The sequence below is a fragment of the Tursiops truncatus genome, chromosome 2 (assembly GCF_011762595.2).
Source record: "Tursiops truncatus isolate mTurTru1 chromosome 2, mTurTru1.mat.Y, whole genome shotgun sequence".
NCBI lineage: Eukaryota > Metazoa > Chordata > Mammalia > Artiodactyla > Delphinidae > Tursiops > Tursiops truncatus.
In genome coordinates, this window is record NC_047035.1 from 87,171,136 (window position 1) to 87,198,854 (window position 27,719).

Below are 27,719 nucleotides of genomic sequence, written 5' to 3' on the forward strand. Positions count from 1 at the left end.
CGGATAGCTATCTTCCTGTTCACTTAAGCTATCTACCTATTGAGGTGTTATCTTGATAGTTGTCTGTGGCTTCCTATTTTTTTAATTATTATTTTTTAACAATGAAACATGTTACTTTATGATCACCAGAAAAATAAAACAAAACCAAAAACCCCTCAACCCACATTATGAAAAAAGTTATTCATTAGGAAAGAAATCAGGCATTACATAAAAGTGAAAGATTGGCTGTTGACACTCCTTGCGTATGTTGTGGCTTGGCCCGTCCCCTTTCCTGAACCTCTAGGATAACACCCACTAAGCCCTCAGGGGTCACAGGGTTTTTCTACCTGATTATTACCAGAGCAAGGCTCTCCATCATTGGCTCCACGAGAGAAGACACAACAATCCCACATATACTATGGATTTATTTTCACTCCAATTGGAGTTCCTTACTGAAAGATTCAGGGCAGCCATTTGGAAGACAGACCACCTCCTCATGGAAACAGGGTGTCAGTCTACCAAAGAGCAGGAACCTGTGATGAACTGGTAGGGTAAGAGATAGCCAACATAACCACACATGCTATCTGCTCCAAGTCTGGTTTTCTTCACTGTCAAGAGGCTAACATTTTTGGTCTTTTGCTTTTTAAATAAAGCTTGAGTCTAGATTATGGTCAAATATTTGTCTACAGCTAGACAGTTTATTCAAAGAGTTCGCAATTTAAATTCCATTCAACAGACCAGTTATTTATCCAAAGCAAGTTTTATTATTTAATACAATACACCCATACCTGTTAAATTACTGGAAACTTGTCGACACTGGACTAAAAATTCAAACCAAGGGTGAGCTTCATGTAATTCTTTTTTTTCCAAAAAGGGACAATTTGGAGGACTAAGTCTGTATATAAAACAAACAAACAAAAAAACTATCTGATTAACATAGAGGATAAGACAGACAATTACAACCATGTTTGCTCAGGGGATAACTAGCATAAAAAAAAAAGAACTTTGTAATTAAAAAGTAAATATAACACAATATAATCCCAGTCTTGTGTTGTGTTTTACATATGCCTTATGATCTGGAAATAGAGAATTTTAGAGACAGGGATAATATCACTTAAAATGTATTTCCTACTGTGATGAAATTTTACCAACTCTGTATAAGATTACCACCAGATATCTTTGCACTTGAAGATACGCTGTATTGGTTTTTTTTTTTTTTTTTTTTAACAACAAACGCTCTTTAGCTTTTTCAAACTTAAGAGGTTTTTGAAAACCTTTACGTAACTACAAGAGAAGCTGGGACTAAGCAGTTAAGGCTCATAACAGGTCCTCTAAAAATACAGCTTTTAAACTTTCACTTGCCAGTAGCTTTCAGGAAAACATTTCTGTGTTCAAAGTAAGTCTTAATGATATGAACAAGAAATACACCCTTTGCTTGACTTCCTAGTCTTTACTACACAAAATAAAATAAAAATGTTCTCCCTAGCACATGAATGTGGGTTCTGGAATCAAACATAAGTATAATTAAATCTAGCTTTACCAATTACTAGCTGTACACCTTAAACAGGGCACTTAGTCTCTCTCAAAGCTTCAGTTTCCTCATCTGTGAAATGGAGGAGTAAGTAACCACCTCACAGGGTTTTCTGAAGATTAAATGAGATAATGCATGTAAAGTACTAAGCCTAGTGTCAAGAACACTGTAAGCACTCATATGTTAGAGACTACTACTGTTTTTATTATTACTGACCCAATAGCAATTAACACTGGCCACAGATAACAATACTGCAGGTTGATCTTAGATATCAATATATATTGATATCTGTCTATCTAAATATAAGCTTTAGAGCATTTCTAAGATACCTTGCAGTGGCGATGAATTCAAAGTTTTTAACATTTGCTTGGTAATGAAAATATCAAAGAAGTCCAAGTTAACCTTTAGAATCCTCCCTCTTTTAAACTTGTAAAGCATTTCTTTCTAATTTCTGGTTATTTAAAAGGTTAACAGAGATGTTACAGAATTAACATCACAAAAAAACACATAATAAGCATTTAGTTGAATGCAGTATTGAACTAAAAGATGTACCAAATGTTAGAGTGGGAGGAACTACTTCAAAAAGATCAGCGTTCCTCACGAGAATGCTTAATATTTTCCTAAAAGTCACATTCAGAAGTAGTACGGAAAGAGGGAACATGAAGGCCTGCTCAAGGACAAGTTAATTCTTAGTACTCACTTGTAATAGTCAAGAAAGACATAAAGAAGATACTGCAGACTGTGTTCCAAACAATAGAGAATGAAGTGACAATGGAAATCCCAACCATCTTTGGACCTATAGTTTTGAACAGGGAGGGTATCTTGCATCACGCCCCCAATACGGTTCAGTCTTTTGAGAAAGAGTTCAAAGTCTTCTAGTTCAGATGTAAGAAAAATTCCATTCCTATTGGGCAGGTTTAAATAAAAGATGGCAAGTTAAAAAGTTGCTATATTCAGAGCAGACCAAATCATTTCCATTGTTAAGTAGTCTCAACTAGTTAAAAGTATTTACAAATTAATACTGCCAATTCTTACCCCATAAATATGTTGAGACACACATATTTTGCTAGCTTCCAATAAAGGTTTCTGCACCACTGTAGTATTTTAATGTAGTAATGACAGTCTCCAGTTATATTAAATATTTCAAAAACCTAAACTAAGCCACCTCGATTACTTTGTTTTTACTGAAACTGTACAATCCAGTGTGGCAACAGTGGTTAAATCTTGAAGCTAGATGCTTTACACACTGAGGAATTCACCAAAATATCCAAACAAAATCATTAAGAAATTAAAGCAGAATAATTTAAATAGACCAACCATTAAAGAATAGAAATTTGCATTTAAATATTTTTTATAAGTTTACTGTTAAGTACATCATACATACCATTAAAGGAGTACAGAGAACATATTATGTGGAGTTTAGAGAAACACTGCATAGCCACCACCCAGATTACAGAACACTGTACCTAGAAGTCCTTTGTGTATTCCTCCCCCTTTACATGTGCTTTGCCCTCAGAGGTAACCACTATCCTTACTTTCATGATAACTATTCCCTTACTTTTATTCACCCATATAGTTTTACCACCCATGTGTGTAACCCCAAATAATATAAGGTTGGTTTTGCCTATTTCAAACTTTATATAAGAAGGGAACATCTTAGATATATTATTGTCTTGTTTCTTCTACTCAACATTGTGTGATTTATCCATGTTGATACCTATGGCTATAGTTTTTTAGTTTTCATTGTTATATAGTGTTCCACTGTACGATTATACTACATTTTACTTATCTGCTCTAACTTTGATGGTCATTGTTCCTAGATTTTTGGTAAAATAAATTTCCATTTCCATGATTACAAATGAGGAAGAACATCTCACATGTTTATTGGCCATTTGTGCTTCCTCTTTTGTGAAATGTCTATGTGTGCTGGTATCTTTCCCCTCCAGATCCAAGCTCTACTCTCCTGCTCTGCGTCCCTGGAGGCTCTCCTGTATGGGTTGCTCTAGAAGACTCCTGTGCCCTCAGGTTTCTGTTTTGGTTTCGTCTCTTATGGGAGACTCCCATCGGGAGATAAGAATTAAAGAAAAAGGGAGGATGGGGATACCTTGGCGCTCTCTGTGTGAGGTGACAGCAGGTTGGCTAACATTCTCCACTAAGAGACACAACTCCTGCCAGGCAGCTCCCTTGGTCTCAGTAACTGCTGTCTTCCTTTGCCCTGCCAGGCCTCTTAGAAAGCCCACCCTACTCCCAAGGTCATGAAGATATTCTTCCCTACCGTCTAAAAGCATTATAATTTTTACATTTTACATTTAGGTTTTAAAATCTACCTGGAATTGATTTTATGCATGATATAAGGCAGAGGGTCCAATTTCATTTCTCCCATATAGCTATTTAGTTATCCCAACCCCATTTGTTGAAAAGACTATTCTTTCCTCCAAAAAGACTGTTCTGCAGTGCCACCTCTGTCATATATAAGGTGAGCATACATATATGTCTGTTTCAGGGCTTCCCCAGTGGCACAGTGGTTAAGAATCTGCCTGCCAATGCAGGGGACACGGGTTCAATCCCTGGTCTGGGAAGATCCCACATGCCATGTGGTGCCATGCACCACAACTACTGAGCCTGCACTCTAGAGCCCATGAGCCACAACTACTGAGCCCACATGCCACAACTACTGAAGCTCGCATGCCTAGAGCCTGTGCTCCACAACAAGAAAAGCCACCGCAATGAGAAGCCCGCACACTGCAATGAAGAGTAGCCCCTGCTCACTGCAACTAGAGAAAGCCCGTGCGCAGCAACGAAGACCCAATGCAGCCAAAAATAAATCAATAAAAATAATTTTTTAAAAAAAGTGTTTCTATGCTCACTCTTCTGTCTTAATTGCTATAGCTTTAGAGTAAGTTTTAATATCTGGTAGGGCAAGTTCTTCTTTTTCAGGGTTGTTCTTGACCCTCTGAATTTCCATATAAACATTTATAATCAGCTTGTCAAATCCATTGCTGGGATTTTCACTGAGATTGCACTATATCTAAAGATCAACTTGGGAAGAATTGATAGCAGGCTTGTCTTGTTCCAAATCTAAAGAGAATGCTTGTGATGTTTCACCATTAAGTATAATATTAGTTGGAAGATTTTTTGTTAACATCTCTTTAAAGTTAAGGAAGTTTGCAGCTATTCCTAGTTTGCTAATAGGTTTTATTATAAATAGATGTTGAATTTTATCAAATGCTTTTCTGTATCTATCAGGGTGGTATGATTTTTTCCCTTTAATCTGTTAATACAGTAGATCTCACTAATTCATTATTGTCATAATTCATGTTAAAACACATACATATTATCTTTATAAACAATCAAGTATTAAGCAAAATATTTGATAAGCATACAAGTTATACAAAAGTCTACTTTTAGCAAACAAGAAGAAAAGGATTTAGTGCAATGAAAAGAACAGTAACTAGAAAGTCAGGGGTAAAATGATTGAAGCCTGTAAGTAACTGGGTTAGGCAAAGCTCTTAACTTCTTTAGATCTCCCTCTCCACATCTTTAAGTTGGGTAGGACAGTACAGTTATACTTCCCCAATAAGTATAAATATAAAAGAATACATGGGAAATAATTTTAAGAAACTTAAAAATTAACAAATATGTTAAGTCTCATTATTTTGACAGCTTAGGGAGATAGGTTGAGCTCTATGAAATTGCTGATATTCAACCATTTTTCACCTCCACAAACGGCAAGTTCACATGATTCAAGCTAACAATTATTTTTAGAAATGAATTAAAAGTTTAAAGTCTTGGGCTTCCCTGGTGGCGCAGTGGCTGAGAATCTGCCTGCCGATGCAGGGGACACGGGTTCGAGCCCTGGTCTGGGAACATCCCACATGCTGTGGAGCAACTGGGCCCGTGAGCCACAACTACCGAGCCTGCGCGTCTGGAGCCTGTGCTCCGCAACAATAGAGGCCGTGATAGTGAGAGGCCCGCGCACCGCGTTGAAGAGTGGCCCCCGCTTGCCGCAACTAGAGAGAGCCCTCGCAAAGAAACGAAGACCCAACACAGCCAAAAATAAATAAATTAATAAATTAAAAAAAAAAGTTTAAAGTCTTCAGTTATCACTTCAAGTGATACTTCCCCTGTTTTCTTAATTGAGCTGTCCTCTTTAGTTCAAGGCCATACATGGCGTACGGGTGCAGTGATAGTACTGAGAAGAGTGGGAAACATTACAGGATACTAAGGTATCCTCATCGCAAGCTCTTGTCACTTGGTCCTTGTATCCCCATGGATAGCTTACCATTTCTACCCCAAAGCATATACAGTGTTTTGGCAAGAACCTTCATGTAGAATTTGAGAGCCTATTCACTACCTAATGTTAAATACATGTGATTTTAAAACCTCAATATACAATAATGCCCTTTCAATTTTAAAATATCAATATTATGAAACAATGTTGCATTGGATTTATGGCATTTCAGAGGAAAAGTTGCACCACTGTATTTTATTGTTCTTCCTTTTACACATCCCCATAGTTTACAGTACCTGGCCAGCGTATCTAAAATTTCATTCCTCATGTAGTTGTTGCAGCAAGTATTCTGATCAACAACGTCAACAGTCAGAGGGGGCCATTTGTTCTGCTGAAGTGAGGCAAATCTATTCCGGGTCTGAAATTCTCCAATCCACAAGGTAATGCTGAACCAATCATGGCGAGCTGTGAGGTATCTCCAGAGGGCTTCGGGAGAATATGATTTGTATTCTACATTAAGAAGAAAATACATTTTAAAATAGCAATGAATGATGATTATTGACACAAAGCTCAACACTAATTGAGTAAATATGATGATCTGGACAAATATCTATATAACAGATGAATTATTCAGGCCCTCTGCTTCTTTTACTATTTTCCTCTTTTGTGGTGTTGTTCATTTTTTTTTTTTTGTGGTGTTGTTCATTTTATAATCGATATATTAGCCCTCTTTTCTCTTTTCTTTTCCTTAATATAAATAAAAACTCTGGCTGTAATAATAAACACGAATTTGACACCCTATGAATTACCACTGTTTGCCAGTGTTAGTTATTCCCCAGAGCCCTGGTATGATACAGATCCTCAGTTTAAATAGGAAGAAACCAAAGACTATTTGGAAAAACAAAGAATGTCACTCTGAGGCTGGGAAGAGAACTCTTAGCCTTGAAATCTCAATTCACTGAACCACTGGACTTTTCTCTTTCGCTATCACATTATAAATCCCTTACAAAAACCTCAAGAATAAGGGCTCAATCTCAATGTAATGACTTGCATTTTAAAGTAACTGAATATGTTTTTTCCCCAAAAGGAATTCTAAAATGAGGACACACCAAAATATTCAAATACCAATGCCTTATTTAATCCTCATTCACTATGCTCAGATTTTAGGCTCTTTCACACTTGCCTTCTGGACTTATCCTGGGGAGAAGGATGGATTCTTGTGTTAGTTGATTCCACCACTGAGCCCAAGTTAACACAATTCTGTGATCTTGCTTGTTAAGTTTATCTGTATCTTTATGATCATATTTAAGGAATGAGTCCAAAACAGACTTGTGCTTGAAAAAATCTTGTTCCTTTATCGAATACCTAAAAGAGTGATAAGAAATTTTTTTAATTTTAGAGGAAAAAGCATCATTCCTTTTTCTCTGTTCAAGAAGTTCTACTCTTTTGGGGAACACAAAATTCAATACTCTTAATTTTGTATTTATTATCTTAAAAATATATATCTGATTACGCACATATTGAAATGACAGGGAATTCCTAAGTCTCTTCTAGATGATACAAATTTTATCTTCATAAGGAATGTAAGCTCAGTTCCACATAAGAAGGCCATGCTAACAGTTATAAGCTAAGCCTTGTCTACAATATTCTTCCCATGTTATAAAAAGGGGGCTAATGAGACTACCTGGGAAAAGACTGGATCTGCATATTTTCTTGGAAATGTCCTGAATAAAACTTCTCAACTTGATGCACGAAGTCTATAGTTCTTTTTTCTTTTTCAGAAAAATAATTTTTTTCTTTTAAAATTTCAACCTTGAATAAAAAGTAATTTAAAAAAAAGTAATTAAAGCAGTGACCTCACAAAAATCAAGAACATTTGCAAAACAAATGTCATGATTTTAAATATCATTTAAGAATAATGTTTTGAATTTTTGAGGCAATGTATGTATTCACACAAATTTTCCATTACCACAAATGCAAAATGATCATTTAAAAAGACAAAAGAGTTGTCATACTTTTACTTACTGGGTATTAGTTGAATATTAAAATAATTCATTTTGAAATTTCACCAACATTTACTAGAAAATGTAAACTACTTAGTCTCACCTTTACCTACCAAAAAGTCCCGTATGTTTTTATCAGTTGTATAGAAGCATATCTTGAGCAACTGGTCTTTTACATTAAAGCCCTGAAGTAAACATAGAAAATCAAGAAAACTTACATTTTGTAATGGAGCTATTTTGAACATAAATATATGTTAAATACAGAAGTAGTCTAGTATAGACATACGCCTTGTTAGAATTCCACAACTTTTCAGCTCTTGTAAACATTCATTTTCTACATCTATCATGCATATTTACTGCCTATCCCTAAAGTCCTTAAGGCACTTTGTTTGCCAGAAGAAAGGCAGCACACAGAACAATTCAGGGTAATGCCAGGCTACCATAGTACCAAAACTACAGCTATCTGTTATGATGATTCACTTGAAGACAAAAGTCTGTGTAAATAACAACCTTTACATAGCTTCACTCCTCTGAACTTCAGAAAGTTACCGTGGGCAAGACCTCAACCACGCAGATGAGGCCCAGATCTCAGCTTTGTCCAGGAACCCCACCTCTAGGACATTCCCTTCTCAAATGAAGTAAAACCATGGAACACAAAGTAAAGGTAAAAGCCATTGGAAAGTTCAAATGGAGATATAAGAGGTCACACGGACAATAAAGAATGTCCCCCAACAAATAATGAGGTCCTGTGCATGCTCTGACATGTGTGAAATCTTTTATGAGAAATACTGTCTCCTTCTAACCAAAGTACCAAATCTAACAGAGAACAAATGATGGAAATTCCAATCAAAAATTTCTTCAAGAAAGTTCTTAGTACCAAAGAATGTTTCCCAGTATTACTGTCATAATTTCTTAGTAAAAGTTACACAAATTTCTTAGTTTGTGACACATCTATGAATACAAATCAATTTTTATATCAACCAGAAATTATATTAAATACATAAGAGAACTTCTCTTACATTAGAGACTTTATGATCAAACAGATTATGCCACTTACCATATTCTTCAAAAGCTCAGAGGCTTCCTTTATATTATTCTTTTTCAAATTGTCAAAGACCAAATCTAGGCCTATTCTAATCAACTCCTCGAGTCTTTGAGCAGAATGACTGTTAATCCTGAAGAAAGTTTGTGCCTCTGGTATTTTGTTGTTTAAAATGGCATTGGCAATAACTTCCTAGGAAAGAAGGAAGGAAAAAAAATATTTGCTTTTTGAGTCCCTCTTTATTACCTTATTATGACTATCAACATGGGACTTATACATTTACTGAGTACCTCAATAAGGGACTTTTACCAAAAACCTTCTACTAGATTTGGGGCTTTGCACAGGGGACATGAATTGACCAAAAGATGGACTCTGCTCTCTAGGAGGTTTTAGACTAGTACAAGAAATGCAAATAAAGACTGATTATAGTACTGTATGATAAGGGTGATGATATAGGTATCCCAGGGTTCCAGAGAGGAGGGTCCAGAAAAGGAACATCTAAATAAGAGAGATGAAAAAAAAAAAGGTTTCCTAGTAGAGATGACTGATAAAGTAAAAGTTTTAAAGACAAGTATGTGTTACATACATTTATTGAAAAAAGAACATGTGTTCCAAAAAGTGAGAATATTATATGCAGAGGCATAAAGGCAAGAAACAGTTATCAAGCATTCAGAGAACTCCAAATTACTTAATATAACTGGAGAAAAAGCTGAAGAGAGTAGCAGGCGAGACTTGAAAGAAAAGCAAAGGCTCCATCATAAAGGGCATTGTGTGTGTGAGATGGATTTTATCCTGAAACTTATGCAGAGCCACTGAAGGATCTTAAAAGCAAGGGTGATATAATCATATATATATTTTAGGAAGATATACATATTTTAAAAAGAACATGTATTCATATGCATGTTCTTGGAGACAGCATCCACTGCTTTCATCAAAGTGGACTGTAACCTCCCCCAAAATTAGAAATCAATGAATATGAGTAAAAAGAACAGAAGACCATGGATGAAGCCATGGAGCACATTAAAAGAGGGGAAAACAGGAAATGAATGAAACCTGCAAAGGAGACGGGAAGAGGGAAGCCCTAAAGAGTGGAAAGAAAATCAAGTTATTTTTGGCTAGAGAATGATTAAGAGACAGAAAATGCAGTCACAGCAGGTACTTCCCTACCCTTCCACCCCAGGAAGAGCAGTCTTGTGAACCTGGCAGCATCTCAGCCTTATCAACTTTCAAACCCTATCAATTCTGATCCTCTGGGTTAAGCTATTCTGGCCTTTGTCTTTCCAATGCCAACACTCTCCAAGAGGTTAGAGGAATTCTTCCAGTCCCTAGTCAGAAAAAAGAATCAGAGTTTGGCTGTATTAACTTACACTATACAAAGAAAGGCAAGTTGATAAATACAGGAAACTTAATTTACAAAATATCTTAACTAGAATCTGAGATAAGACTCGAATATACTTCTAAGCAATAATGTCATAAAATTTTCCTAACATAGAATCAACAGCAGCAATTTGATTTATTCAAGGGTCAGGCAGAATGCATAAGTCCAAAGTGCCAGGCCCTAGACACTGAAGGAGTGACAGTTCACAATGAGTTTGGGGTCGGGTGTTTGTCCCTGGATCCAAATGGGCAGATCTGGCATAAAGAGGGAGCCTATCTGTGTTCTGAATTAAGTAAATGAAACTTGCAGACATAAATTTGAAGTTGTGCCCAGAGATCCAAAAATCTATAAAACCTAAAACCCTTGCCAAAGATTCTGAATCACAAGTGTTCAGATTCTAAATTCTGTTTCTTCTATCATTTTCTCAGATCCTCTAAGTCTGGCAAATAAAAGAAGTGATAATTACTCATATTTACCTCAATGCTGAGCTTCTCCCATATATTGCTCTCCTTTACTTTGGGGACATTTTCATTTACATCATATTCATCTATAGCATCTGTTAGCTTCCAAGGAAACTTTATCATGAAGGTTCGAAGTTCATTAATGTAGCTGGTCAAAATGTTCACTCCTTTCTGTAGATGTTCATCTAGCCCTATGGAAAACACCAACGTGCCAATTTCATATACATAAATGTGTGTGTGTGTGTGTGTGTGTGCGTGCGCACAGACAGAATAAACTCTGAGCTATCATAAAGAAGTTTACAAAATGGCAAAATTCAAACTCAGCGTTTTCATGTCAAACAAAAAAATCTCTGAGCTTTCTCCTATTTACAAGTACGTCCATGTTTTAATATAACCCTTTTCACCCTCTTCACAATGATTAGTTCTTTCTGCCAAATTTCCCAGTATTAAAACCCAATTCACTCACTCAGTTACACACTGACCCAACCTAAGCAAACGGCACTCCCCGGCTTACGCTCTCTCACGCAATAGGACCACTTATATCTCTGTCCTGACATAAGAATGGGCTAATTATCCCCTCCTTTGCTGCTGTTCTTACCTTCATTGTGAATAAAAAGCTCCTTTATTTGTTTGTTAAGGAAAGACAGTGTAAGATTAAGCAACTGTTCCGAAAAGTGTTTGCTCTGGGTTTCAGAATCATTTTCTCTAATTGCTGAGCAAAGTAAATCCAATGCTGGTGTCAGCTCTTCCACATCTGAGGAAAAATCAAAGAAAGGAACATGAAGAACACCAGGATACTCCCAGTAAAATTAACCTATCCAGAAATACCATGCTGCAATATCTTAAAACATAAGACAAAGACTAATGTCTTATTCTCGAAAAGCTCACAAAACTTTCATGAAGTCTCATTACTTGCAAACTTTAGCTACTTACTCTACTTTAGCTACTTACTCTACTTACTACTAGTCATCATTTACCGGTATGACTAGTAACTACGATTTTGCTGCCCAACTACTATATTTTAAGTACCGTAGTTGGTGTTTTATAAATGCTATCTCATTTATTCCATTTAACAACCTGAGAGGTAGGTGTTATAGCCCCCTTTCCACAGATGAGGAAACTGAGGTTTAGCGAGGATAAATAACTTGTCCAAGCTAATTTGAAAGTACAGACAAAATTTGAATTTAAGCCTGTCTGATTCCAAAACCATTCTCTTAAACACACAGGTGAAAGCAAGGCCCCTGAATCCTCTATTTGCCAGCTTCAAATAAATAAAATGATTCCTGTTTATCTTAGCATTGGCCCCACCTCTAGAATTGTACCTGTGTGAGAATGATGGGAAACATGGATTTTACCCTGAGAAAGCAGGTAAAGTTAGTCCTATGCTTCTTGTTTCCAGATCCATCCCCACTCTTTAAGGAAAAGCAGTGCAGCTGAGAGTGGAATAAGGAGTAATCACCGACCACCCAACAGCAGAAGTGAGTAATGACCATATAATCATTGATGGAGTCCCCCTCAACACCACAAACCAGGCCTTTCTCTATAAATTCAAGCAGGCTTAAAAAAAACAATGGAGCATAAAAAAGTTAGCAATTCAAGAGGGAGGAGACCAAACTCTGCACGCAAAACAAAAGAGAATGTTTTTAAAAAATAAAATTTCTAATCCACATTGTCAGTAAGGACTAACATTAAATTGATAGAAAAAGTAGGTTGTCATTTTCTCCACTTAAGAGTACAAATTGGTGAAACTTTTCTGGAGGATAATTTATAAAAAAAATTTAAGAATGTAAATTGTGTGTCTCTTTGACCTGTGAATTCCACATCTAGAAATTAATCCCAATAATTGTACATATGTGAAATCACACAAACACACAGCATTTATAGCACATTGCCAATAATAGTAAAAATTAGAATCAACCTAATGTGTAATAGGAGTTTGGTTGGGTAAATTATGGTACAGCCCATACAATGAAATTCTATGCCACCATAGATAATAGGTATATCTATCATTATCAAGAAAGATGTCTGTAACATATTATCAAGTGAAAAAAAAAAAAAGCAGATTATAAAACTTTATGTACAAGGGAAAACACACTTTATTACCCTGTCCTCTAAAGAGAGGATTTGCATGACTACCTGGTCCAAGAAGAAAAGCAGAGCTCCCGTTTATTAAAAATGAAAGCCAAAGTCTTGAAAAGAAGTGTTGCTAATGTAGCAAAAAAGCAGAAGAGTCAGGCTGAGAAGTCTTATAACAAGTCCCAGTCCCCAACTCAGCCAGCTGCACTGCCACTATACATCAATATCTCAGACAACTGCAAGAGCTGGAAATTTTTGCAAATGAAGTTTATTCTCTTTTGAATAAAATGCTCTTGAATTTGAAAGATCATCTCTTCTTTGCATACCAAAGATACAAAGCACAGTACAGGATATGAATAATCAACGCATATGATAAGAACATTTATAGATTCTCACAACTATCTCAAGATTCCAGAAAGTAAATAAAATGTTATGACTGACTCCTGGCAAATAAATAAGTCATCAGAAAACACAACGATAATTTGAAAGTGATTAAAAAGGAAAGATGATAAATACAAATGTAGAAGTCTCTACACTACTTACGTTTTAAATATAAATGGGATGGAAAGTGATCAAACTGATCAGGTACAGAAGATTTTGAGGATGGACTCAAAAGATTTTCCTTGCTCTTCAAAAAGAAATCTACTGTGTCCAGCTGACGATTTTCTATTCCTGCCTGAGGTGGGAGAAAATCAGAAAAAAATTACAATAGGAAAAAAAATTGGGATACAGATTTTTTAAACTTTACAACTTAATGTACTAACACAAAGAGACACAGGCTATCTTTTTTTTTTAAGATTTATGTTTATTTATTTATTTATTTTTGGCTGCATCAGGTCTTTAGTTGCAGCACGTGGGATCTTCACTGAGGCATGCAGAATCTTTCATCGCGGCGCACAGGCTCTTCGTTGCAGCGCACAGCCTTCTCTCTAGTTGGGGCATGCGGGTTTTCTCTCTCTAGTTGTGGTGCGCAGGCTCCAGGGTGCGTGGGCTCTGTAGCTGTGGTGTGCAGGTTCTAGAGCACGTGGGCTCTGTAGTTTGTGGCACGCAGGCTCTCTAGTTGAGGCACGTGAGCTCAGTAGTTGTGGCGTGTGGGCTTAGTTGCCCTGCAGCATGTGGGATCTTAGTTCCCTGACCAGGGATCGAATCCGCGTCCTCTGCATTGGAAGGCAGGTTCTTTACCACTGGACCACCAGGGAAGTCCCCACAAGGCTATCTTTATCTTGCAAGAGTACCTGAGTTCTAGTGAGGATTCTGACAATGACCATATGACTTGGGGCAAGTCTCTGTAACCTTTCTGAACTTCAGTTCTGCTTTAGTTCTACCATTCTGTAATTCTAACACCATTCAAAGCTAGGTACTCAGGGATCACCCTCACAGTTATCGTCTATTTTAATTAAAATGTTAAAGCAGTATGATAAAAAGTTAAACTGAAAAAGCGGGCTAAATACAGACTCCCATTTCTAAAGTAAGCATCTGAGGAAAGTTTTCTATAAAGAACACGTAAAAATCACAGATTTAAAAATATATATACAGTTGACCCTTGAACAACTCAGGAGTTAGGGACGCTGATCCTCCCGTGCAGTGAAAAACCCATGTATAACTCTACAGTCATCACTCTGAATCAGAGGTTCCACATCCATGTATTCAACCAACCTTGGATTGTGCAGTACTGTAGTACTCACTATTGAAAACAAGTCATCATACAAGCGGACCTGCGCAGCTCAAACCCATGTTGTTCAAGGGTTAATTACGTGTGTGTGTTTATAAAATATACCTTTAAACGCTCAGTTGAACTGGAAAGAAAGAGAAAAATCCTCAGAGAGTATAAACAAATCTCTGACGACCTAAATAAAGCAGGGGCTGAAAAACAGGGCCCACCAACCAAATTCAACTCCTGTCTGTCTTTGTAAATGAAGTTTTATGGGAACACGGCCACATCCGTTCATTTACCTATTGTCAATGGCTATAATGGCATATCTGAGTATTTGTAACAGAAATCTTCCTGGAAAGCCTAAAATATTTATTCTCTGGTCCTTGACAGAAAAAGTTTCCCATGCCTAGCCTAGAGCACTGTGCCTAAGAATCACCTGGAGAGCTTGTTAACATGTGGATTGCTGAGCCCATTCCCCAGAGATTCTGATTCCCTAAGTCTGGGTTGGGGCCTGAAAATTTACATTTCTAATAAATCTGCTGGAGATGGTAATGCTGCTGGTCTGGGGACCACACTGAGAATCAATGGGCTGAAGTTCTGGGTGCTAGGCCAGGCAGGCTAGGTGAGAGGTATTGGTGAAAGTTATGTGTGAAGAAGAAGAAAGAGGATAAACCTAGGGTCTATGCACAGTGACAATCGCCAAAAGAAGATGAACTAGAAAAATTACTCCACCAGAGGGAGACCATAAACAAACCACACCTTTGCACTAGGTAGTGAAAGGAAAAACTATACTATGTATGGTTAAATAAGAATATTATTGCTCTTAGGAGATATATGTTAAAGTACTTAGAATGAAAAGTTACAAAGTTTGCAACTTTCAAATAGTTCAGCAAAAATAAGAAGTACACATACAGCTAAAACAAATGTGGCAAAATGTTAAGTCGGTAAATGGGAGAGGTAAATGGATGCTCATTTTATTATTTTTATAATTTTTCTATAAATTTGAAAAATTTCAAAATAACACATTTAAAAATAATGACCAAATAGTAATTCTAGAAATTAAAAAAATAAAAATTGAAACCAGATACTCAGTGGATGTATTTAATACCAGATTAGATATAGCTGAAAAGAGAAGTAATGAGCTGAAAGAGTGATATAAAGGAATTATCCAAAGACATGAGTTAAGAGAGGTTAAGAGAAACTGAGGAAAGTATGAAAATTCTAACTACTTCTGACTGAAGTACCATTGTGACAACTGGAAAATGCACATTCAATTTTCACACACATGGAACATTTATGAAACTGAGTACTTACTAGGCTATACCTGAGTCTCAACAAATTCACTCGTTTGTATGTGGGGGGAGACTAAGGCCAAAACAATGCTGTAATACCACATCATCCTAATTAAACTCACTACACGGACACACTATGTATAAAGACAGAGGCTTTACAGTCACACTGCCTGGGTTCAAACCCTGGTGCTATTGCTCAGTGTCCAAGTATATCTGTATTAGAATTCACAACCTCTCTGTGTTCCCTCACCCATAAACTGGAAATAATAAACAATATTTATCTATAGATAAGAAAATTAATGAGCTAGCATCTGACTATTAACATTAATATTTAGGAAAAATAACTATAGGAAATAACCTAAGAGTAAACACTATTCCTTCCGAATAATAGATTTGTAAGAGACTAATTTTCTTTTTTCTCCTATTCTCAAATTTTCTACAATAAATATTTTCTAGTATATAAAGGTAAGTTTTTCAACAAATGGTGCTGGACCATTTGTCCAGCACAAAGTAAAGCAGTAAATCAAGCAAAGATGCAATTAGGAAAATAAAAGTGTCTACCTCTGTAAAGACTTTTAGTGAAAAGGTACAGTGTCAGCATGACAAAAAATGGTTGGGTCCCTTCCACTGACCATACATAAAAATTAATCAAAATGCATCAAAGACCTAAACGTAAGAGCTAAAACTATAAAACTCTTATAAGAGTAAATCTTCATGACCTCAGAATAGGCACTCATTTCTTAGATATGACACCAAAAGCCCAAGTGACCAAAAAAAAAAAAAAAACCCCAAAAAACAAAAAAAAAGGTAAACTAACTTCATCAAAATTAAAAACTTTTGTGTTTCAAAGGACACCATCAAGAAGGTGAAAAGACAACCCACACACAGAACAGAAGAAAATATTTACAAATCATATATCTCATAAAGGTCTAGAATATAGAAAGAACTCTTAGAATTCAAAAATAAAAACAAATAACTCAATTACAAAATGAACAAAGGATTTAAGTAGACATTTCTCCAAAGAGATACACACATGGCCAATAAACATTTGAAAACATGTTCAACACATTAGTCATTAGGAAATGCAAGTCAAAACCACAATGAGATACCACTTCACTTTGACTTCAGAGCTAGTAGGATGGCTATGATAATAAAAAATTGGACAATAACAAGTTTTGGTTAGAATGGAGAGCTACAGGAACTCCCATACATTGCTGGTGGGAATGTAAAATAGTGTAACCACTGTGAAACTGTGAAAACAGTTTGGTGGTTCTTCAGAAAGTTAAATGACTTCATAATTCCACTGCCAGGTGTACACCCAAGAGAAATAAACACACATGACGACACAAAAACTAGTACACCACCTTTCATAGCAGGATAATTCCTAACAGCCAAAAAGGAAAAACCACCTAAGTGTCCATCGACTGATGAATGGATAAAAAACATCTGCTTTATCCACATAATGGAATGTTATTCAGCCATAAAAATGAATGAAGTACTGACACATGCTACATGGATGAGCCTTGAAAACATGCCAACTGAAAGAAGCCAGTCATGAAAGGCCACATTTTTTATAATTCCATTTATATGAAATTGTCAGAATAGGCAAATCCAGAGACAGAAACGAGATTAACTGTTTGGAAATTAGGGTTTGTGAGGAATTGGGAGTGATTGCCAATGGGTATGCTGTTTCTCTTTGGGGTGATGAAAATGTTATGGAATTAGACAGGATGGTTGTATAACTCTGAATATACTAAAACCCACTGAATTGTACATTAGATAGGTGAATTTTATGGTATGTAAATTATATCTCAATAAAGCTGCCACTAAAAAAACAGTCTGGTACATAACATTTTCCAGTTTTCGACCTTGCTGGGCTGTGTGGTACAGTAGAAAGTGCCCTGATTTTGATTCTAGACCCTGCCTTATTAGTATGGCTATGGGCCACTCACTCAACCCTTCTGAGCCTTACGTTTTTCATCTGTAAAATGAAATGAATAAAAACTACCCAACCCGTCCCATGTGGTTATTTTAGCACAATTTAGAGAATGCATAAAAAAGACTGTTTGTGAACTATAAAATGCTACATAAATTCAGGTATGTCACTACCACAGCTGGATTAGAGGATTGGGGGCTATAGAGTAGGAATAAGAGATCACTCCTGCTCGAGCTTTCCATAGCTTGTTTCCACTTCACTTATTCTCATCAGCTTATTGTTGCCTCCAACTCTTGTAACTTTTTTTTCTTAAATAGTGTTTATTATAATCTTTTATCTTTTAAAGCCAAAAAGGGTAAACTGCTAAGCAAAATTAGGGTAACAAAACAGCCAAAACTAAGCAAATGGATGGGTAGAGGCTACAGATCCTTTGCCGCTAGGTTAAATGAATCTCCGAAATTGTTAGTCAAGTAAGGGTAGATGACAGAAAATAACCAAGCAAAGTTCTACAGACATTTAATTCTGTTACCTCTAGCGCATGTATGGGGATGGAGCACCTCCCCCAACCATTGAGATGGCAAAGAGAGTCCACAGTGCTGGCACTTCCATGGATCATTAGCCTATTTAAAAATTCCTCTTGAGTCAAACCAAACAAAATCAGAGAGAGTCCATCTTCTGTAAGAAAAAAAAGTTAGCTTTAATAAATTATTAGGAGTTAGGTTTCAGGATTATGACAGGAATTTCTAATTACTCAATACTTTAGCACTGTAATTACAAACAGATTTATTGGGTACTAGTAACTAATGCCCTTAAGTAATAAATTCATCATAATTTTTCAAAGAATGTTATTTTTTAAAACAGTAACTGCAAGACAAATGCTCATAAGAACAATGCATCCTATGAAATAACATTGAATCTCTCTTTTCTACATTGTACTATATTGCACAATCAATACCTGGAACCTTTAACTATTTACCGAGATGTCACATTTCTGGTTTACTAAAATAAAACAATTAATAGCATGCTCTTGACACAAAGAAATACATGATTACCAAAACTGAGATACTGAAGAAGAAACACATGGTTAGTTCAATGAGAACACTCAGTAGTTTTATAGGAGGTTATGGCATAAATGCTGAATCAATGTGTATCTGACACACCAAACCTAAATGCCTATGGGACCAAACAGGTGGGGAGAAGAAGTGCAAGAAAACCTAACCTGAAAGAAACTAACCCATCTAAGAGCACTGAAATTTGGCTCCAATCCATAAATTACTATGAGGGATGAGGGGCAGTGTGGCAGAGCTTTTAATTTTTCAGTAACAACTGAAATTCCAGATTTCGTGTGAAACCCTCTAATTTTACATGTTTATAATAAATAGAATCTTTTTTAAAAAGCCTAGGTAGGGCTTCTCTGGTGGTGTAGTGGTTGAGAGTCCGCCTGCCGATGCAGGGGACGCGGGTTCGTGCCCCGGTCCGGGAAGATCCCACGTGCCACGGAGCGGCTGGGCCCGTGAGCCATGGCTGCTGAGCCTGCGCGTCCGGAGCCTGTGCTCCACAACAGGAGAGGCCACAACAGTGAGAGGCCCACGTACTGCCAAAAAAAAAAAAAAAAAAAAGCCTAGGTAGTGTAGGCTAAACAAAATGAATCTGAGTTCATGCATGGCCCACGAGCAAACAGCTTGCATCCTTTGCCTGTACAGACTGAAGTCTCATGAACGACTCGCTGGGTTAAAACCAACCTTTCTTACTCTTAAACTCTTCCTGACTCAGTCCTAGCATTTAGCTGAGCAGAAATAACTTTAATTAAAAATCAAACACATGGGCTTCTCTGGTGGCGCAGTGGTTGAGAGTCCGTCTGCCAATGCAGAGGACACGGGTTCATGCCCCGGTCTGGGAAGATCCCACATGCTGCGGAGTGGCTGGGCCCGTGAGCCATGGCCGCTGAGCCTGCACGTCCGGAGCCTGTGCTCCACAACGGGAGAGGCCACAACAGTGAGAGGCTCGCGTACCACAAAAAAAAAAAACAAAACAAAAAAAAAACACATGAGACAACATTACTGAGAGTAACACCAAATTTTCTCCATCAAAGCCTAGGCTTAGAGGAGTAGGCACCACCACCACCCGGGCAGCAGAAGTAAAACAGATAAGAGAGCACCTCTCAGCATGGATTTCAACCTGATACAAGACATTCTCACCTGTCAAAACAAGGCACAGTTGCTGGTCTCCACCACTGTCTACAGGAATACTCTTCTTGCCCAGCGAAAAACGCTGCATGCTCTGGGTCTCCAAATCCCACAGGACAATGGTACAGCCCGTCCTTTCAACTGCCCAAGTAAACAGCGCAGTGAAGCCTGTCACAGACATACATGTAAGCTCAAGGGGTTCCTCCTGTTCACTGATGTGTATTCTTTTCCATGATCTTCCTGAATCACTGGTCTTGACAGGACCTTTCTGTGGAAAACTATACTGGCTGCACATTACATCCTGTGGAGTGAAGGCCCAGTTTGGCACACTGGTACTGTGGTTACCAGATTCAGGGGGCTCCAAATGCAAAATATCCTGGAACCACGGAGCACAACAGGTACCTTCCAGCTTGGAGTTCTTTATTGTTTCATTCAGTGATGACAGCTGGGCTTTCCAAGACCTGGAAGATAGGGCAGAACTTACATCTGTGACAGTGAAAGGCACAAAGTAAAGCAGTAAATCAAGCAAAGATGCAATTAGGAAAATAAAAGTGTCTACCTCTGTAAAGACTTTTAGTGAAAAGGTACAGTGTCAGCATGACAAAAAATGGAAATAATAAAGTAAATCCAAAAAGGAGGTTTCTGTACCGATCAACTTGGAAGGAAAACTTGGTCAGTTTCATGTTGTAGTCAGAATTAACAGGATCATCTTCATCTATCCCCTTAGGGCCTTCAATAGGAATGTCTTCTAGTGTTCTTTCACATAGTAGGTGTCCTGGGTATTGCCTATGTTTTAAAAACAATAGTCATGGTAAAAAAAATGATGATCAAACAAAATCTGTGTTATTATTGCTCCTGTTAAAAATGGAAGGGCGGTGGGGGTGGGGGTGGGGGTGGGAACTTCCCTGGTGGTCCAGTGGTTAAGAATCCACCTTCCAATGCAGGGGATGCGGGTTTGATCCCTGGTCAGGGAACTATGATCCCACATATTGCGGGGCGACTAAGCCCGCACGCCACAACTAGAGAGCCTGCATGCTGCAACTACAGAGCCCATGCGCTCTGGAGCCTGAGCGCCACAACTACAGAGCCTACGTGTGCTGGAGCCTGTGCACCACAACTAGAGAGAAGCCTGCACGCTGCAACTAAGACCCAAACACAGCCAAAAATAAAATAAATATATATTTTTTAAAAAATGGAAGGGGGTATGGGATGGAGGTGTTACAGAGTAGAAAGAGTATAGACAATAAGTTTCCCTGACCCAGACTCCTTACCTCCATTGCTTAAGGCAGATTGATAAAGTCAACCTTAAAAATCTGACCCACCTGTAACTATGTATGTAGATGTCAACTAGATTGATTGTGGTGATCATTTCACAATATACACACATATATGTTGTATATATGAAACTAATATAATGTTTATGTCAATTAAAAAAAATTTGACCCTTAAGGGAAGTTAGCTTTATGTAGAGATAAAAGCATGGATTATCTGCTACATTGTAGATGCTGTGCTAAAAACTTTACCTAAACTAAGGTATTCGAGCCTCTCAACAACCCTATGAGGTAAATAGAAGCCAGTTTTGTACATACAGAAAGTAAGGTTCAAACAGTGGAGCTTAATGTGAACCAGGTGAATGTGACCATAAGCCCAGGTTTTTAATCACTCACCATACCATCACCACAAATTAAGACTTGGGCTGAGACCCTGGGAATACATAAAAGTTAGGAAAGCAAAGTATGAGTGCAGGTGTGGATGGAGAGTATATGTGGAAAGAGGGCTGTCACGTTGCAGAAGCACAAAGAAGGCTACGGTGGTTAAAGCATAGTGAATGAGAAGCAAGGTGGTGTGAGATGAGGCTGGAGAGCCTGGCAAGAGCCAGATGCGGTCACGTTTTATGGGCTACTAAGGACTCTTAGCTTCTATCTTGGGGTGAGGGAGGCGCGGGAAGAAGCTAAATAAGGGTTTTATGCAGAGAAGCCATATGATCAGACACAGAAGAGTAGCTGTGGGGAGAATGGGATGCATGTAAACCCCCTGAACACTTAAATTATTAACCCTTTCAACAATTTGAAGGTAACAGCTTGATATACATTTGTCAAGGAGATGATGTTAGAGAAGGCAGGGTGACAGTGAGAAAACATGATCCATGGAGAAGGTAGTTCCCGCACCAACAAAAGACATACCCTGCCCCAGATGTTCATACCTGGCTATACTCTGATAAGACATGCATTGTAACACCACCACTCTGGCTACTCCGTAGATGATGGATTTGAGGGGGGAAGAACAGATATGGGGAGACCAATTACGAGGCTGGTAAGCTAGTTCAGGTAAGCGATGATAGCAGAATAGATCACAGTGATGACAGAGGAGTTAAGACAAGTGGGCAGATTCAAGACACACTCAGGAGCTAGAATGGCTAGGACCATGATTAGCTGGATGTGGATCTAATACTTAAAAGAGGCTAGAGATCTAGAAAAGAGAGGAAACAGAAAACGGTCCCTGAGAAGGAGGGAAAGAATGGGGTCCAGAGTACACACAGAAGGACTGGCCTTCATAGGAGGAGGGAATCTCTCCATTGTAACAGGACAGAAGATGGAGAAGACGAGTGCAGGAAAGTGGGTTTGCAATTTAATGTGAGAAACTGAAGGAGCGCCCATTAGATGGGTTCTACTTCCTTTATAAAGTTGGAGGTAAAGTCATCCAAGAACAGTTGGGGGTAAAGAGATGAATAAAGGTTTGAGGAAAATGGAGGTTTAAAACGTTGTAAAGAATGGACCCATGGGCTTCCCTGGTGGCGCAATGGTTGAGAGTCCGCCTGCCGATGCAGGGGACACAGGTTCGTGCCCCGGTCCGGGAAGATCCCACATGCCACGCAGCGGCTGGGCCCGTGAGCCATGGCCACTGGGCCTGCGCGTCCGGAGCCTGTGCTCCGCAACGGGAGAGGCCACAACGGTGAGAGGCCCACGTACCGCAAAAAAAAAAAAAAGAAGAATGGACTCATGAAAAGTCATTGTAAAATTTCCAGGCAACATGAGAGACCACAGAAGACAGTGAATGTGAACTTATAGTGGTATCAATTTTCCTCTGTGGTTTTCTCACAAGTGCTCAGTTGCTTGAGTGCAGGGAACGAGAAGAGAGAATAAAAAAAAAGATTTGTCAGATCAAGTGCTATCACAGGGCAGGAACAAGAGTTTAGGGCTCATTCAAGAAAGTGACTGAAATGACAGATCACAGAATCTATGCTGTAAAGGGAGGGCAGTGAAGACAGAGGGGGCTCCTGTCTTCACTTGGGAAGTCAGCATATTAGAAATTCCAGTGAGGTCAGATAAGAGAAGTGGGGGGGGGGGGTACTTGAGTAAGCAAGCTGTACAGTCTGGCAAGTCGTGCTCAGAGTGGGATGTGTAGAAGAGTGATTTGCGGGAGGAGCTGTTTCATATAATGACAAAGCCCAGGGTATGACTATGGGAATGGACAGCTAAGGTAAACTGGAAGGAAAAGTCATTGACAGTGAATTGAATGAACAAACCATGAGGAGCTTACATGGAGCTTACAAACTCTGTAGGAAACACAAAAAAATTAGAGAAATAATACAAGACTATACACAATTAAGTGCTAAACTGTAGTTCAAAGCAAAAGTGCTACAGAAGTCCAAAGGAGAGAAAAATTATTAAATGAGTAGAAATTTACAAGTGGAAGGGATTTTAGTAAGGAATGACTTCATTAAAGAAGTGGATCTCAAAGCATGAATAGAACTTGATAAAATGAAAAGGGGTGGCTGACTTTTTGTATAGCAGGAAAGAACAACTAGGGTCAGGAGGCAAGAATGGTAAAAAAAACAGTTAGATTTCAGAGTACACTTAGAAAATAAACATGCAGTCAACTTCCTCAAGAAATTATACTAATTAAAGAGCACTCATGTAAATAATTAACAAACAGCGATCACTCATTTAGTTGGACAGGACAGATCCCTAAATTGACTATAGGGAACAGAACAGCAGCTCTTCACTGGCTGATGTTACAGTGGCTGAGTTCAATGAAATTTGTTCAAAGGGATGTGCCTGGTGCCCACTTCAGTGCTCTTCTCTTGGGGTGTTGCCAAAACATCTGGAGGAACAGAACCCTACACTCAAGGATCAGAGTAGCTGAGTGGGCGTTCCTTCCCCCTCACCTGTCAAATTATTTTCCAAGGAAGTTGATTAGAAGGTAACTCTACACATACAGGATATATTTTAGTCAGTGAAAATGGCCTACTGATACACAAGCACACAGTCTGAAAATGTGATAATCATCCCTGCTCAAAGATAAAAAAAAAAAGTATTAAAAGGCCATTGAAAACAAATGAAAAACTCACAGTAGTAAGAAGTTCTGGCTGATATGTGAAGATGAAATTAACCCTTTTTTGTAATCCAGACAATGAGCAATAAACCCATCAAAGTGCATTCCCAATTATTCAAGGATATATTTATTTCATTCATATTAAGTTAGGACCAAAAATCCTAATGGTTTGAAATGTCTCTTAATACTGAAAGTCATAAATGTGGATTACCCTACTTGCAAGCTTCAATAAACAGGGTGCTGTGTGTGTGTGTGTGTGTATGCATATTCACATACACACATATTCCTTTCAAACATTATAAAATTAGAAGCAATTAGAATTTCTAAATCAAAAAGCTACACAAAGAAATACTCAATTTTCACTAATATATTTAGGAAGTGTGTGGGTCCTCAAAAGGAAACACCTGAGGAAATCCTAAAATGGAGAAAGCACAGTTAATACATCTTGTCAAAGTCCTTAAGTGAAAAGTGATCCCCTAGGCAGCCAGGACCCTAACCCACGTCAGACACAATTCTAACACAGGGTACGTCCCATTTTTCTTCTACTCTAGTATTGAGAAGAAGTGAGTAGATAATGTATAATAGCTAAGGGCTTTTAAAATTGTGCTTGGTTACTTTTCATTTATGATGATATAAGCCATATATAATAATAATAAACATAAATCAAAATCAAACTTGGATATGTATCCAGAAATAAAAAGGTAGCCAGTGGTCACTTGTACATACTTTTATATAGTAACAAGCTCACTAGGTAGTAGCTAGAACGCGATCAAGCAAATAGAGGGAAAAAAACTGGTTAAAAGAATAAAAAGAAGCTAACAAGTACATTTTTAACCTCTTATGGCTCTAATTATTTACCTGAAATCAGAGAAGGAAGTAATCTACATACCTGAAATACAAATTTAAGTTAAGAGCAATTGCAGTGTTGGAGGAGCTGACAATCACTACAACATCTAGGTCTTGAGACACTTTCAATGAAGTAAAGGAAGAACTCTTGGCTGGCTCTTGTTGCTGCTCATTATACATATCTTCTTGAGGAAGTGCCAAATCCACATGAGCTACATGTCTACCATCCACAGTGTCAAAAATGTCTTCGAGTTAGAGTTAAAGAAAACGTCAGTCTTAAGTATGCCTAATCATTTAAAACACAGGACGAAATAAGAGTTATAGACTTCACTGCTCCAACCTTGTAGGAATAATAATAGAAGGAAGACGGACACTAAAAATCCCATCATATTAACCAGGTGACTATGAAGTTGGGGAACCAATAAACAACCTGATAGAGAGTTCACTCAACAATACTTGCTGAATCTCCACTCTGTGCCAGGCCCTGAGACAACAATAATATTTTCCACTAGTGTTCTACAACAGTGCTGTCCAAAAGAAACAACGCGAGGCACATTTGTCACTGTAAATTTTCTAGCAGCCTTATTAAAAAAGTAAAAAGAAACCAGTGAACCTAATTTTAAGAACGTTTCATTTAACCTAGTAGATCCAAAATATCATCTCTATATGTAATCAATATTAAAAAATTGAGATATTTTACATCTTTTTCACATAAGTGTTCAACCCTAGTTATTTTATACTTACAACACATCTCAATTTGGACAATTAAATTTTCACTGGAAATATCTGGTCTGTATTTAGACTTCAAAAATTTACATTTAAGAACTTGGAACAGCCAGAGTTGTTCCAAACATACTCAAGAGTCCTCCAATAACTCAATCAAGTATCAGACTTTAAATCTAAAGTAATTAAATACAATTATGAATTCAGTTCCTCAGTCACACTAGCCAAAAAATTTCAAGTGTTCAACAGCCACATATGCCTACTGCCTACCACGTCGGACAGCTCAGTTCTGTAACCTGGCAGCAAAAATGAAGTTAATCCAATATTCTATAACATTTTTTACAAAATAAATTTTAACACAGGCTATGATACATGTAAAATAGAAAAATTACTTCTTTAATGCAGAAATGAAAGTTCCAAAAACACATAACGGGTCGTTCTTCAAATTATCTTCAAAATAATTTTGCTGGTGACCTATGAATCTGCTGAAGACAGAAAATCTGTGATAGTTTTCCAAAAACAAATTTCAAACAGTTATGCAAACCATCTGATTCCCTAATATGATGGAATCACCATCAGAGACGATAAGAGATAGGTTATATTCACACATGAAAATGTGTGTATCATATCATAAGCAGTCATCTAAATCTCTCCTGGAACAAGCACAAAGTAGATATTTAATAAGTATATTTTAAATAAATGGGTAATGCAGAACATATACAATTTTAAAACAACATAAATAAGTTGGACAACATGATTATGATTTATAAACTGAAAAATATTTGAATGGAATATAAAGCAATGTAGTTTGAGTATTTTAAGTTCATGAAGATCTTTTTCCCTGAAAGTTTTACTGAAAAATTAATCTTTCTACCTACAGCCCAGTCCCTAAAACTAAAAGCCTATAAAAAGGCTCATTTTTCCAGGTATTCTCCTCCCCCACACATCAACATCTTTACCAACAAGGATACAGATCCAGCCTAAACGACTCAAAACAAAAAGAATTCCTCTGCAGAGCTGTGTGTCAATAATCCTGTCCACTGCCTGTGCAGGTAAGGATAATGTGAAACAGCTGAGTACCCTAATCTCAGCATCTCTTTCAGGAAATATAATGTGCAGGATGATATATTCATTGATGAACAATAATGATGTGTTACTGTGAAATGACAGAATTCTCAAAGATAATAAGGAAATACCTATAAAACAAAAGGATATTACGTCAAACTCACTGGTTACAATTTTACAACTGGTAAATTTGATTCTGTTAACACAAACAGGTAAAACAAAAAAGAATCAGCATTTAACTTAGTCCAACTCTAGACAATTATTGGTCAAACTCACCTAAGCAAGTGGAAGGTAAGTAAGGAACTGAATAAAGATGGCCTACAATGTCTCTGTGCCTTCTGTTTACAGCCAGAGTGTGACAACACACCAGAAGATGATCAAAAAAGCCTACTTACCCATGAGACCAAATAAGAACAATCACAGACTCTTTTTTTTAAAAGGAAAAGAAGGAACCTTATAATCAGGGTAGCGAGAATGCAACTGCCTTAAAAATAGAAGCCTGAGTGCTTTGATTTCTGCTCCCTGCAGCCCTCAGGATGGGACATAGCAAACAGGTCTGTAACCAGTCTAGATCAGCACATTATCCAACAGAAATATAATGTCAGTCACAAAAGTGAGCCACACATGTAATTTTAAATTTTCTAGTAGCTGCACTGAAAAAAGAAAACAGGTGAAACTAATTTTATTATATATTATTTACCTCATATTCAAAATATCATTATCAACATGTAACACAAAAACTATTAGTGAGATATTTTACTTTTTTAGTACCAAGTCTTCAAATCTGGAATGTATCAACATTTGACATTTAAAGGACATATTAGTTGATATTAAGCACATTAAGGGCTTAATAGCCTCATGTGGCTAGTGCCTACTATACTGGACAAATATCCCTCCCTGACTTCACCTCTATAAGAGCTTTTCCTGAAATACATAAAATTACATAGTAATACACAAATTCAAACATGCTAAAAGACCACC

General features: G+C 37.5%; 1 protein-coding gene across 4 annotated transcripts in view; it reads right to left on the reverse strand.

Moving 5' to 3' along the window:
* SPG11 (SPG11 vesicle trafficking associated, spatacsin) overlaps positions 1-27,719 on the reverse strand; it is a 76,950-nt gene that overhangs the window by 46,457 nt on the left and 2,774 nt on the right. For 2 of the 4 annotated variants that reach the window (XM_019935441.3, XM_019935442.3), the window contains exons 3-17: positions 26,645-26,869; positions 24,994-25,195; positions 20,418-20,555; positions 19,782-20,230; positions 18,113-18,258; positions 13,245-13,377; positions 11,224-11,379; positions 10,641-10,816; positions 8,802-8,978; positions 7,858-7,929; positions 7,426-7,553; positions 6,925-7,106; positions 6,038-6,251; positions 2,211-2,414; positions 768-874 (exon numbers count right to left, since the gene is read on the reverse strand). In XM_019935441.3, the coding sequence (XP_019791000.2) occupies positions 768-874; positions 2,211-2,414; positions 6,038-6,251; positions 6,925-7,106; positions 7,426-7,553; positions 7,858-7,929; positions 8,802-8,978; positions 10,641-10,816; positions 11,224-11,379; positions 13,245-13,377; positions 18,113-18,258; positions 19,782-20,230; positions 20,418-20,555; positions 24,994-25,195; positions 26,645-26,869 (2,709 nt within the window). Of the gene's footprint in view, positions 1-767; positions 875-2,210; positions 2,415-6,037; positions 6,252-6,924; positions 7,107-7,425; positions 7,554-7,857; positions 7,930-8,801; positions 8,979-10,640; positions 10,817-11,223; positions 11,380-13,244; positions 13,378-18,112; positions 18,259-19,781; positions 20,231-20,417; positions 20,556-23,937; positions 24,175-24,993; positions 25,237-26,065; positions 26,136-26,644; positions 26,870-27,719 lie in introns of those variants that run through there. The other 2 variants (XM_019935443.3, XM_019935444.3) reach the window with 2 other exon arrangements.